Consider the following 14,109-nt stretch of genomic DNA (forward strand, 5'->3'; position numbering starts at 1 on the left):
CCTGTTCTCTGCTTTTTTTTCCCTTTCCCACTCCATTCATCTTCAGACACATCCTCTTCTATTTCTTACCTACTGTGGCGAACAAAAATAATGCAGGTGGCACTGTGGCCTCAAAAATGACTTGAGTTTTTTTCAGCGAGGGTCTTGATTATTGTACGGTCTTTTGTATGATATAATAGTAGTCTGTATGGAGTATCTACCGGGCAATGATATTCTGCCAATACCTGTACATGGGGTGATAAAATCGCGAATTTGATTAAATTGCCCGATTAAATTGTAATTTTAATAGCACATGAAAGACATAATATTTTCAAGCAAACAAAAGTTCTATCGGACACTTTGGTATGTATAGAGAGCAATTAAAGTCATAAACAGCCAGTGTCATAGCATGTACAATTATGGGGTCAGGGGACATTGTGTGGCATAAAGTGCAGGTCACAACATGGCCTCTTCTGAGCAGAAATAGAGGTTCTAATACTTTCTGAAGTAATTTACATAAAATTATGGTACAGTTGCTTTATAAATGAGCTCTTGGAATGAGATTCTGGGTCCATTTCTATGTAGAGTAGTACTATGCTGTAGCCTGCACTTTGTGCCACGCAATGTCCCCTGACCCCATAATTGTACAGGCTATAACACTGACTGTTTATGGCCTTTATCAGTTTCTCTATATCCCAAAGTTTCCCATAGAGCTTTGTTTTGCTTGAAAATATCATGTCTTTGATGTGCTATTAAAAATACAATTTAATCGGACAATTTAATCAAATTCGCGATTTTATCACCCCTTGTACAGGTATCAGCAGGATATCATTGCCCGGTAGATACTCCATACAGACTACTATTATATCATACAAAAGACCGTACAATAATCGAGACCCTCAATGAAAAAAAACTCAAGTCATTTTTGAGGCCACAGAGCCACCTGCATTATTTTTTTTCGCCACAGTAGATGGTACAAGTAATATTCTGAGTCTCTCCTCCATCTGCTAAGGTAGCCTGGTCCTAAACCTAAGGCATCACCTATAGCCAAACCCTAACCTAAACCAAACACAAGCCTAGCCCTGTAGCTGAAGGCGTAGGCGTACAAACGTGAATACTAGGAGCGCATGTCCTAGGGGCACTAGCCCAGAGAGAATATGAGTGAACTGAGACCGTGGGCTTGGGGCTGGATACACCAGGACACAAGGTCACACTGAGTATGGCGAGAAGCAAAGGAGATCGAGTTAGGGAACTATTCTATGATACAGGTGATTCTTATATACATCCTGAGCTGACCCTTTAGGGCACACCCTCACTGTACACTACAAGTGAACACTAAAGGAATCCTTCATGGATATCCAGTGGGTCTAGCAATGGGCACAATGGGTACAAACTGCTGAGTCAACATGCACAAGACTATTCTAGAATGTTCCAGACCTGATCACATGTCCCTACATCATGACCACAAGGTCACATGCCATCACGTGCCTACCACATGACTGGTCACATGCCTATCCCTCTATCCATCCCACATCTCCATCGTCGAAGTGGCACCTGGGGCCACAATGCCCGCAAGGCGCGTACACTCCTTAGAAACACCGAGAAATAAAGAGTTAGGTTTAGCCTGAAGGCCGTTTCACCGTCCCCTTGGTTACGACTTCCGACCTTCTCCCGGCCCTGCTTCTTCTACGTTCCCACATTACTCCCGTTTGGCTCCCTCACGTTCCATACGTGTTACTTTGGTTAACTGCTTCTCCTTCCTGATTGGCTATCCAATTACACTTCCTAGGCCGGCTACCTTGGCAACCGACTTAACCGGTCTTCCTTTGCTTCTACCTCTCATGTTCTCTCCGATTGGCTAGGATCCCTCTTCTCAGCTCAAAGCTCCTCGTATCTACATACCCCAGCTTTGAGCTCGTCAATACCTGGATTAGCTCTCTGACTCAATCTACCTTTCACCCCTTCAACCTTGTCTCTTTAGACCGTCTCGCGAACATTACCTGCGACCCCAACCCATCCCTTCACCTTTGGACCAGGATCAGCCGTGGAAGACACTCAGATTAACATCGAGTAGGCCCGGCCATGACAGATGGTCTACCACTGGAAGTTTAGCTTATCAGTGTTAGGCACAATAATCTACATGTGTGAGGAGTTTCGTACATCAGACCCGTTGTTTTGTTGTTCCCTTTCCATTCTTTCTTTTTTCTTTCATGGCCCTTGTCTACATTTGTTTCGGTATTCGATAGATAACCATGTCCTGGCTCAGTCCATCTACAGGGATCAGCTTATGTCTAGTGTGGTTCAACACATCTGTGATTTCAAGTGTTTCTATTCCATCGTTCTTTCTCCACAGTTTGGTATTCTTTTTTTTTTGTTTCGCAAATTGTGCCTGTAACTTGTTCAAAGATTCACGTATTCCGTATCCACAATCCTGTCCAGTGATATCGTTGATCTCTCCATTGGCTACCCATTTTCGTGTCCAGCATGGTTCAACATGTCTGTGATTTCAAGTGCTTCTATTCCATCGTTCTTTCTCCACAATTTGGTATTCTTTTTTTCATCTTGCGGATTGTGCCTGTAACTTGCCAGGGCATGCCACGATTATATCCGTGCGAGTACCTGTATCCGTGGAAACAAGTACCTGTGCCCTCAGAGGCCACACCTGTATCCGGGGTGGCATCCGTGGGAACGGGTATCTATATCCATGGATACAGGTACTCATGGATAGAAATAATCTACAGGTATCTTGAAGGTACCTGAGGGGTACCCATGGGTAATGTGATAAATATGAGCTGGGGAAGGGGGTATAGGGGTACTCACCAGGTCAATACTGTTGTTCTCGACGACGGGTGGGCCAAATCGTGTCAAACGAAGTACGGGAGGTGATGAAGGCCATTAGTCCGCATCGATTGACCCCATAACGTCGGAAATATACGCGGAATTGAGTGAGAATGAACAAATTTACGGTAGAGGGAAGCAGGAGGTACTCACCAGGTCAATACTGACGTTCTCGACAACGGGTGGGCCGAATTGCATCCAACCAAGGGCAGGGAGCGATGCGGGACATTGAACCGCGTCGATTGACCCCGCAACGTCGGAAACATACGCAGAATTGGATGAGAACGAGCACATTTACGATAGAAGGTAGGAGGGGGCACTCACCAGGTCAATGTTGTCGTTCTCGATGACAAATGGGCTGAATTGCATCAATTCAAGTATGGGAGGCGATGCGGGACATCAACACGCGTTGATCGACCCCGCAACGTTGTAAACATACGCAGAATTGAGTGAGAACGAGCACATTTACGATAGGAGGAAGAAGATAGTGCTCACCAGGTCATTGCCGTCGTTCTCGACAACGGGGGGGCCGAATCATGTCAAATCAAGTATGGAGGGTGATGCGGGACATTAATTCTCGTCGATTGACCCCGCAACGTTGTAAACGTACACGGAATTGAGTGAGAACGAAGAAATCTACGATAGAAGGTAGCAGGGGGTACTCACCAGGTCAATGTCGTCGTTCTCGACGACGGGTGGGCCGGATCACGTCAAACCAAGTGCAGGAGGCGATGTGGGACATTAATCCTCGTCGATTGACCCTGTAACGTCGGAAATGTACGCACTATTGGATGAGAACGAGCAAATTTACGATAAGAATGGGAGGGAGGTACTCACCAGGTCAGTACCATCATTCCCAACAATGAACACACCAAATCTCTTCAACAAAGTACCAATAGATATAGAAACCAGTGCCTAGAATGAGCATCACCACCATGGACAGAAACACGACGTGTCAACTCTGTCGATGGTGATGTGTGCTCGGAGAAGAGTGAGGAGAGATGTGCCAGCAAAGCATCATTGGATGCACGTCTGGCCTGTGGCAAAATTCCGACGCGATATGGCAGGTACTCTCCCATGGGTACCTGTGGGACCTGAAGCGCTACCTGTATCTGTGCAGCCACCCGTCGGAATGAGTATCTGTATCCACAGATACAGGTACCCGATGGTGTGCCTTACGAGTATCTGTTGCAGGTACTCACGGGTCCTGGTACTCGTGGCATGCCCTGTAACTTGCTTCAATAGTCATGTATTCCGTATCCACAATCCTGACTAGTGGTATCGTCGATCTCTCCATTGCGTGTCCTTTGAATGTCTATTTGCCATCTTACATCTATCGAATAGTATAGATCAAACCTTAGGGTGTATAACATTGTATAAAAGACTGGGTCACAGTACATAAATATAGCATGAAGGCCTGACCAGAACATGAAGAGGAAAATATTATTAACATAAAATTCATACTCCAGCCCTGCAACGTTTGGAAGTGACAGACCCTAACATAGCTAGTGGTGGCTCACTCTTAGTCTGATGAAAAGTGTGAGCCCATCTGTTACCAAACAGTGTCCTGAAGCGGTCATTCTTCAATAACACGATGGGGATGTTGTTCTTAAGACATAGGCTGTTCAAGAGCGCCTCAGGTGACTCTTCGATTCCTGCAATTGTGACTATGTAGATCAAACATGGGAGCTTCTTGGGCTTCTTCTTCTTGGACAATGATCCATGGCCAGATGGTTGGTAAGAAGGATCTCTAGCCTTTCCCATCTTCTTGTAGTCATCAATAACATCTTTACCTCTTGCGACCATCTTACCAGAAAATACAAAACAAAGAGGGTATAGAGTCAGGTATTGTACAGAGATCATAAGCACACGAGAAATGAGTATGTACCTTTCTGCTCTCCCTCTGTAGAATCTTTTCCCGTCAAGGCTGTCCACAGCTGCTGTGAATGTGCTCGGCCTTGGCCTCTCCCCGTGTCCTTATATACCACCGGTGAACTTGCATTGAATTACTATTTCGATGAGTTCTCCAGTGAGCATTTCCATTGTCCACATGTGCAGATCAGCGCCATGAAAAGGATCAATAACGACGAATGTGGTTTCCGTGCAAGTGGTGATACCTTCAAGCGTCTCTTCGACGCTGTTCACCCTGTAGGCATACTGAACGCAAGGGCCTCCATCCACTGAGGCTCTTGCCACCACATATATGCCCCCTATCAAATGAACACTGACCAATGTGAGCTGGAGGTCTCCCAAGTGATTTAATGTGGGGTGGAAGGTCAACATATCACACAACTGTGTAAACATAGAGAAGATGTCCATTAATGTGATAATCACTTGGAGCTCAAAGAAGTATCTGTGGATCAGGGCATGCCACGATTACCGGACGGGTACCTATGCCTATAATACCAATAAAAGGATAGCCACAGTTTCCAGCTTTCAAACGAGCCCAGGGTCATGTCATTTGGACAAGAATTGACTGAGTTATGCCCATTTTTATGCAGGACTAGTCATGGGGGGTGTAAAATAGGTCAGAGGTACCTATGAGTACCTGTATCCCATTTTACACCCCCCATGACTAGTCCTGCATAAAAATGGCTGAAACTTATTTTGAGCATAACTCAGTCAATTCTTGTCCAAATGACATGACCCTGGGCTCGTTTGAAAGCTGGAAACTGTGGCTATCCGTTTATTGGTATTATAGGCACAGGTACCCGTCCGGTAATCGTGGCATGCCCTGGCGTGGATCTTGGGTGCATGTCCCTAATGATGAGTGTTTAGCATCTGTTGAAAGAGGAATTCTTTGTGTTTGATGGCCACTGCAGCAACTATCATCGGCTCTGAAAGCTTGAAAGTCACAGGCTCTCTTCCACTGGTTCTAGTGTTGATTGTGCTTCTTTTTGCCAATTATGGAGTATTGAGGCACTGAAGGGGCATGCAATGATGCATCAAGTGTCGTCGTTTGGCCAGCGACGACGCTTCCTACATCATCCTATGCCCCTCCAGTGCCTGGTCCGTGTTTTCATTCCGTTTAGGGGGTAAACTGTCAGATTATCGCCACACAAGCTACATACATTGTACAGTCTCTTAAAAATCTCCATAATTTGCGGACTATTCAAATCTATGTGACATATATCTGGCTCCCACTGAGATGACGTCATACGCTCTGGAATTCATCAAATATGCTAAACTGAGTGAAGAGGGGGCCCAGTTTAGCGTATTTTGTGAATATTGGAGCAAATATCATCATTGTGGTGGATATCAAACATGTTCCAGATAGATGTGAACTTTTTCAAAATTATAGTCATTTTTGTGAGCCTGTGTGATGTCTGTAGCTTGAGCAGCGATAATTTAACGGTTTGTGGCCCAGGGCATGCCATGAGTACCAGGACCCGTGAGTACCTGCAATGGATACTCGTAAGGCATACCATCGGGTACCTGTATCCGTGGATACAGATACTCATTCCCACGGGTGTGCGCACGGATACAGGTCTGATGCTGGGGCTCACAGGTACTCGTGGGAGAGTACCTGCCATATTCGTCATTTCCAGGCCGGAGCTTGCCGGAGGCCAGATGTTTGTCCAGCGACTCCTCACTCTCCTCGCTCTCCTCCTCACTCTCTCCCACTTCCCCGAGCATACACCACTGTGTGATGTAATTGACACGTCGTGTCGCCATCAATGGTGGTGCCACTCATCCTGTGTACTTGTTTCTATAAGGATCTTGTGGGTCTTTGAGTGAATGAGTGTGGAGTCCCACCCCCTTGCCATCGTAAAATCGCTCGTTCTCGCTCAATAATGTGTATGTTTCTGATGTAGTACCATCAATCGACGTGTCTTGATCCCCTGCATTGGGCCCTGTATTTTGTTTCATGAGAAACGGGCCACTTGTCGTTGAGAATGGCGGTGTTGACCCCGGTGAGTGCCCACTACCCCCTCAAACCGCAAATTTGTCCGTTCTCGCTCAAATCACGCGTTGTTTTGGAAGTAATGACACCGATCGATGCGTCATGAGCTCCTTCATTGGGCCCTGCACTTATTTTGACGAGAAATGGCCTGCTCATCGTTGAGAACGCCGGTGTTGACCCCGGTGAGTGCCCATTACCCCTCCAACTGTAAGAATGCTCGTTCTCACTCAATTCCGCGTACATTTCCGACATTGCAGGCTCAATTGGCGCGGACTAATGTCCTTCATCACCTCCTGTACTTTGTCCAACGCGATTTGGCCCGCCCGTCATCTAGAACGACGGTATTGACCTGGTGAGTACCCCTATACCCCCTTCCCCAGCTCATATTTACCACAGTACCCACGGGTACCCCTCAGGTACCTTCAAAATACCCGTGGATTAACTCTATCCATGAGTACCCGCTGTCACGACCAGGCAATAAGGGAGTCTAAGTACCCCACGGCTCAAGACAAGAGATGGTGGAAAATCGGAAAGGTAATTGATTGAGACTAATAGTCGACCAGGAATAGACGATCCAAAAGCTGGAGAAATACATGCGAGTGCTACGTAGTATTTATACAAATCCCAGAACACCTCAATTGTAAGCAAAATGAAAAGTAAGATGAAATAATCAGAGGAGAGACAAAGAGGAAAGACAAATAATTGTGCACTAAGTTGGTGCACTAGAAAGAACACTGAGCGGCACAAACCACACATCCGTAGCATGTAAACAAAGTAGTCCAAGGTAGGAAGAGAAGATAAGGTGAATAACGAGGCTAAGAGAAAGGGAAAAACGATCTGGAGAACAATGGGTACGGACTCTGCGAACATAAACAATTATCCCAGAGTAGTAAGGCACAGATAAAATACGGAGACACAGTAGAATAATAGTATGAACCAGTAGGAACCTCTCTATATCAAAACGTCGGTGATTGAGTGGAAACTGGTCGAGCTACACAAGGGGAAACACTATCTGATGGCCCTGAGCGATGTTGAGACCAAGATCGTGTTGTAGTATATTCCACAGTGGCCCAATCGCCGAGATTGTTGGATCAATAGAAAGCTCGAGTTTGAGAGAGTCCTCTGGAATTTTGTTCGGAGAGAAACCCCCCAGTATTGTGTCCTGTAGCTTCGTCCGAAGGGGTGTGGAAACCCTAGCGCGTCGAAACGTTCCACAGGAACCGGCAGCTCAGTGCGAGCTTCCGTAGCTGTGATCGCTCCTCGTGCATGGCTTGAATAAAATCGTAAAAGCCCCAGATAAATTGGGGAAGCCTCCTTGGCATGTTATGGTCCATGCAGGTATTCGGTCCGTTGTGTGTTGATAGGAGAAATGTCGCGGTAGACAGTTTACGATGGTCGAGACTTAAGAAACGAGGCTCGACGCGCGAGTGCGGGACTTGCCGGCCTGGTTTTCTTATGTGGCTTGTGGGGGTTTGACGAGGCTCGAAGGTTGAAATAAAATGATAGAAATGTGGGTAAAAATGTGGAGGACTCGTGGCAACCGTGGCGTCATTTGTGGGTGGCGCGCGGAGGCGAATAATGCAGAAAATGAATTAAAAACAGGTCATATGCATAGGGTACAGGTGGCGGTTATGACATCCGCCCATTGGCAAGTACCTGTATCTGTGGATATGGATACCCGTTCCCACGGATGCCACCCCGGATACAGGTGTGGCCTCTGAGGGCACAGGTACTTGTTCCCATGTATACAGGTACTCGCACGGATATAATCGTGGCATGCCCTGTTGTGGCCCGAGTGGCACATGGAGGGAAAGAACAGTGTATGGGCCCCGATGACATTTCTGCTGTCGACGTTTGAGTAGAGTAGACAGCAGAAACGTCATTGCAGTACACATCTCACCCTAGGGATCTCCAGAATTTGCAAAAGAAGCCCAGAAGAAGCAAAATAAGCACAGTCACGCTTCTGATGCTAACTGTGCTTCTATTGGCAATCATGCTTCTTAGAAGCAGCTTTTGCATGTTGCACGGCAATGACCTAAAATATAGCACGAAGAGCCTGTGCAAGTCAATGAGATGCGTCGAGCCCGCCACAACGGGTTCCGCTGCTTGCGCCGCGCGCGCGGTTCGAACTCCGATTCGTCGACCGCGCTCATGCTTGAGGTTCGAAACCTGCCGCCTGATGAGTCTTTACAGACGAAACGTTGGCCTACACGTCGCGGCCGCCCTTACTCTCGCTGTGTTCTACTCGAACACCTCATCATCTTGACGCTCGGAGCTTCGCTCCTCGCTCCTCGCTCCCCTCGCATACTCTTTTCGCTCCGTTCGTTGCTTAACCGGTTTCAACCAACCACCACTCTCGCTCACACGCGACACTCGTCGTCCCCGCACCAACCAATTACCCGCCCGCCGCACTTACCGCTCCTCGTATCGCTTCCTTAGCTCCGTATCTACGATGTCTAACAGCGAAAACGCCGGTTCGAAACGCAAACGGCTGGATACCGCCGGGAATGCCGAGGTGAGCTCTCAGATTAAATCTCAGAACCCCCCGGCCGGTTCGACTGTGCCCGCCGCGCCCGCCGCGAAAGGCAAGTCGTCCTCTGGGTCGCCTAGCGTCCCAAAGGAATGGTCTGTTCAGCTCTGCGCTGTTCAGCTGTTACCGGTCACACCACCCGACTCGGTCGTAGCGGAGTTCGTCCGTTTATACAACGGTTCGCTCTCTGGCTACAAGCGTGCTTGCGAAGATCATTCCAAGCGTGCTGCCGGTCGTGAGCGCTTCAACGAGGTCATGCAACGGGAGGAAACTCCTAGCGTGATCCTCAATACTCTGAAAGGTCCGACCTTCGCGTTCGTTTCCAGCGAGGCGGAGTCGGAGGCGAAAGCCTCCGAAGCCTTTTTAGAGTACTCCTCTGCGTTGATCGCTGTTCGTAAGGCTGCGACCGTGTATCAACTGGCGTGTTTCAACACCCAGGTGAATCACTCTCGTGCACTTGTGGACAGTCGGGAGCGGATGGAGGCGTGTACGGCGGATCTGACCCAATATGCGTCCAAAGTCCTTTCAGAATTTGGTGCAGTGGATCTGAACCGTTGGAAACCGTACATCGAAGCAGTGGTGCGGGCCCTCGACTTGCAATTGGAGGCGACACGACTCGAAGTCGTTGGCGCTTTCATAGCTGCTAAAGAGGACGCTGCTCGTAGAGCGGCGGACCTTGCGGCTGCGCAGTCAGAGGCTGAGGTCAAGATGGACACTCAATCCGTCGAAGACCTCATCGATGAAAAGCTTAAAAAGCTTAAAGCGGAAATCAGTACGTCTGATTTCACTAGCTTTTCATCGTCACGCCCTCACCCCACCCACCTTTCTTCGCCTAGGCCAGCAGAAACCTGCATCGTCCTCTCAGGACAAGGCCAAAGACGACGACGCTCCGGCGTCGAAGAAGAAGAAAAAAGGTGGATCCTCCACCCAATCCCAACCCGCCGCTTCATCATCGAACGCAAACGCAAATGCGAGTGCATCGAAGAAGAACAAGGCGAAGAAGGAAGGGGGCGGAAACGGAGGAAACGGCGGAGGAAAGGCCGCCAAGAAGGGGAACGGAGGAGGAGGGAACGACAAGGGGAAGGGGAAGGAGACGACGTGATTGAACTTGTTTCGGACGGTGTTCGGTTCGAACATTCGCGCATGAACATTTCTATTGCATTAAAGTCTGCCATCCCTCCTTGTATTCCATCTTATACTTCTCTGTTACCGTCATCGTCTACGTTGTCGAGCTCGTCGGTCTTGTGTACGTCACGGTCTTCCGTAACGCACTTGTCATCGCAGCCCATATCATCTTCGTCGTCGTTGTCTGTCTCGCTGTCTTCATCGTCGTCATTATCTTTGTCGTCGTCAGACTCGATCCCTTTTCTTGGACATCCAAATATTGTATCTTCTTGGACCTTCCCACCTGGTATTCGCTTTCATAGGCTTAAACCAGAATCATACCCCCCGTTATTCTTCAGTGCATCACGAGCACTTCAGTGTCGTTTTATTGTTTCTCGGATGTCGGTGTTGTATTATGATACTCGCCTGTCAAATCAAGCCTTCCATAACTTGACTGAGATCGATTTAACGTATGCCCAAGCCAAGATACTTTCATTGAACATGAAATTTGCACCGAAGCCAATTAAGACTTCGGTTCAAAGTGCATTAGCATCGTTCGATGATTTTTCACGGCGTCTGCGGCTTTCGGAGCATGCGAGTAGAGAGCGGCTAAACCGTTTGAACACTACCATGCTGGATCCGGATATAGAGAAGGGTCAGCCCCGCTATATCCCTAAATTCCACATTCCGAACCCTGAAGCAACGGGGCCTCGCCTTCTCTTTCACAATGAGATAGCACTCCAAAATGCACGAAGGATACTGGAATTGCAAGTTCTCAGCGCTCAAGCACTGCATATCCGTTCCAACCTAAACCACAAGGAGTTTAAGAATCTTCTTCGCATCCTAAAAGATGGGAAGTTACTGGCAGTTCCCGCAGACAAAAATCTCGGTATCTGCTTGGTTACTCTCGAGTGGTACCATCAACAGGCGATTAAGTTGTTGGATAACCCTTCCTATCGTGAGGAAGAGCCGGACCATGAGATGATGTGTTCTACCTTAGAATATATTGTTTCATCCTCTCGTCGACTTCTGACTCGGCAACAGTACCTATGGCTACTTGCGCCTGTCGAAGCTAAGACCAGAAAAGTCCCGGTTATTAAGGTTCTACCTAAGATACACAAGTCCCCAGTATCTGGACGCCCCATTATACCATCGTTTGGCACACTGTTGGCCAATGCGTCGTCCTGGGTAGATTTTCGCCTCAAGCCCCTTCTCGATCGTTTTCCATGGATTTTACCTGATTCAAAGACATTTTGTCGGAGAATTCTTGATGTTAAATTCCCGGTCGGTGAAGAAGTTTGGCTCGTATCGGGTGATGTAGTTGCGATGTACCCCAACATCCCTATTGCGGATGGCATACGTCGCATTGCTGCATTGTTCGGTGTCTCCCCCATGCGATTCAAAACGCTGGAGGAAGCAGCTAAATTGAAAATACGCTCGCTAGATGAACTGACCATAGTTCTTCTGCGACTTGTGTTACAATTTAACTACGCGTCTTTCTGTGGGCGTACCTGGCGTCAGGTTGTTGGTACTGCAATGGGAACTGCACTTGCACCCACTTATGCAAACCTATTCCTTGCGTCCTATGAGGTACACGCGCTTCCGGAGTTTAAACGGTCAACCTTGTTCTACGGACGATTCATTGATGATACATTTGCTATCATACATGGTTCTATAGACGAGGTACATCGATTCCAGAAGCGGTTTAGAGAGCTACATCCAAACATGAGAATGGAATGGTCTCAATCTAGAGTCCAATTGCCATTTCTTGATGTACATGTCTCATTAGAGACAGCACCAGGCGTCCTCTTCCGCTCCACTCAGGTTGAGGTTGTCACGCGCGTATATCAGAAAGCAATGAATTCCTATCTCTACATCCCTTGGCGCTCATGCCATTCTGTCGAATCCAAGCGTGCTTGGGTTAAAGGCGAATTGATTCGCTACGTCAGAATTTCTTCAAGAGAGGAGGATTTCTTGAAGATTCGTGGGCTATTCATAAAGCGTCTTCGCATGCGTGGATATCCAGGGAGGTGACTTCAAAGAGTTATTTCAGAAGTGTCATACACCGCACAGCGCTCAACCGCGCTTCTTCCACACCCTCCAATTTCGGAGGATGAACGTGCGAGACGGCTGTTTGTTCTGAAACTCACCTATAATCCATTGTGGGATGCCGTAGATTTTGGCCCCATATGGCGTTCTCTGTGTGATGCATTTGAAGACACAGGGCTCGGGGAGGCCAGTGATCGTTATCTTGCATCATTTAAAAAGCCAGAGTGTTTAGGTGACCGGTTAAATTCAAACAACCGGAAGATTCTTGAAGCCGATCAAGCATGAGTAGCGATGAACGTTTGGTGTGAAAACTTTTGGGTCTATCTTCGGACTTCGGGAGAAGGGCGCTTACACGCCCCTCCCCTCGTCCTACGATAGACCCTTCAAGTTCATTACATCTGTTCATTCTCGTTCTACTCACCGATTTTTTGATCGTGTATCGAGCGTTCTTGTATACTGTAATTTGACCTGACCCGTCAAAAAACAGTTTAAACCTATGAGATCATCCTAATACACACGTGTTCAGAAAATTGTATTTGCATCTGCTCGTGTTGAGCGAAATATACATTGAGAATTATCCTGCCTCGTGTCCTGCACCGGCCCTTGTATTTTTCATCCCTCATGCGAGGTCGACGTTGTTTCATATGTTCGCCTTTCGAGTCTAGCAAGCTCGCCAGGTGCGCGAAACTTCGTTGACCAAGATGTAAGTATGTGAGCTATATTTGTCTGCTTAGGATCTGTTTTCGCCACAGGAATCAGACCTAAAATATAGCACGAAGAGCCTGTGCAAGTCAATGAGATGCGTCGAGCCCGCCACAACGGGTTCCGCTGCTTGCGCCGCGCGCGCGGTTCGAACTCCGATTCGTCGACCGCGCTCATGCTTGAGGTTCGAAACCCGCCGCCTGATGAGTCTTTACAGACGAAACGTTGGCCTACACGTCGCGGCCGCCCTTACTCTCGCTGTGTTCTACTCGAACACCTCATCATCTTGACGCTCGGAGCTTCGCTCCTCGCTCCTCGCTCCCCTCGCATGTCCCTTGCGATCTGAGCAAGTATAGGAAACTTGGATGAATGTGCCTAGATATGTGATTGCAGGGATTGAAGATCATGGGAAATACCGAATTAAACAAACCACATACCTTCCACCAATCCAGAATTTTCATCCCTTCCTGCCAAGCGTAGGCACCACTGAAAAATTTGTCTAACTCTGCTCGCATCCGAGCGTTCACAGAGCCTCCGTCCCCAGTCAGCGTGGAAGACGAAGCACGAATGGACTTCGCAAAAAAACCTTTTGGATCTTTTGAATCCTTGGAGGGCTTGCCAGACTTAAAGTCCTTGAACTCTGGGCACTCATCCACATACTGCAGATATATGTGCTCAAGTATGCTTTCGGCTTTGGAAGCCAACTCGGGCCGTCACCACGTTTGGAATCGGTGAAGTATTCCGTTCGCATACCTGGATGAAGAACTGGAGCAACAAGCCCAGGTGAATACACGTTAGGTACACGAAAGAGACGATGGAAAGAGCACTGTCTGTAGCCAATAAGGGAAAATGTGAGTCCATAGCCTTCTTGTGATGAACATCGAGTTTTTTGAGGGCAGCTTGAAGGGCTGTACAAAGGTTGTAGCGATTAGGCTCGGGCTTGAGGTTGAGCTCAGCAATTCGAGCTTAAAGATGTTGTTGAATGCCCTTGTAAATTGGAAGA

At 47.9% G+C, this 14,109-nt stretch overlaps 3 protein-coding genes across 3 annotated transcripts; 2 read left to right on the top strand and 1 right to left on the bottom strand.

The window, feature by feature from the left end:
- Window positions 1-4,275: 4,275 nt before the first annotated feature.
- STEHIDRAFT_161134 (uncharacterized protein) lies at window positions 4,276-4,623 on the bottom strand (the record flags this gene model as incomplete). The annotated part of the gene is made up of 1 exon (XM_007308641.1): window positions 4,276-4,623. One exon carries the CDS (start codon window positions 4,621-4,623, stop codon window positions 4,276-4,278), a length of 348 nt encoding a protein of 115 aa, XP_007308703.1.
- Window positions 4,624-9,173: 4,550 nt separating this feature from the next.
- STEHIDRAFT_64690 (uncharacterized protein) lies at window positions 9,174-10,865 on the top strand (the record flags this gene model as incomplete). The annotated part of the gene is made up of 3 exons (XM_007308255.1): window positions 9,174-9,974; window positions 10,227-10,371; window positions 10,606-10,865. Coding segments are annotated over 3 exons (1,206 nt in total), but the record flags the coding sequence as incomplete, so codon positions are not given.
- Window positions 10,866-12,212: 1,347 nt separating this feature from the next.
- Window positions 12,213-12,389, top strand: STEHIDRAFT_64736 (uncharacterized protein; the record flags this gene model as incomplete). The annotated part of the gene is made up of 1 exon (XM_007308262.1): window positions 12,213-12,389. One exon carries the CDS (start codon window positions 12,213-12,215, stop codon window positions 12,387-12,389), a length of 177 nt encoding a protein of 58 aa, XP_007308324.1.
- Between the last annotated feature and the right edge of the window lie 1,720 nt (window positions 12,390-14,109).

The sequence above is a fragment of the Stereum hirsutum genome (assembly GCF_000264905.1).
Source record: "Stereum hirsutum FP-91666 SS1 unplaced genomic scaffold STEHIscaffold_15, whole genome shotgun sequence".
Lineage (NCBI taxonomy): Eukaryota > Fungi > Basidiomycota > Agaricomycetes > Russulales > Stereaceae > Stereum > Stereum hirsutum.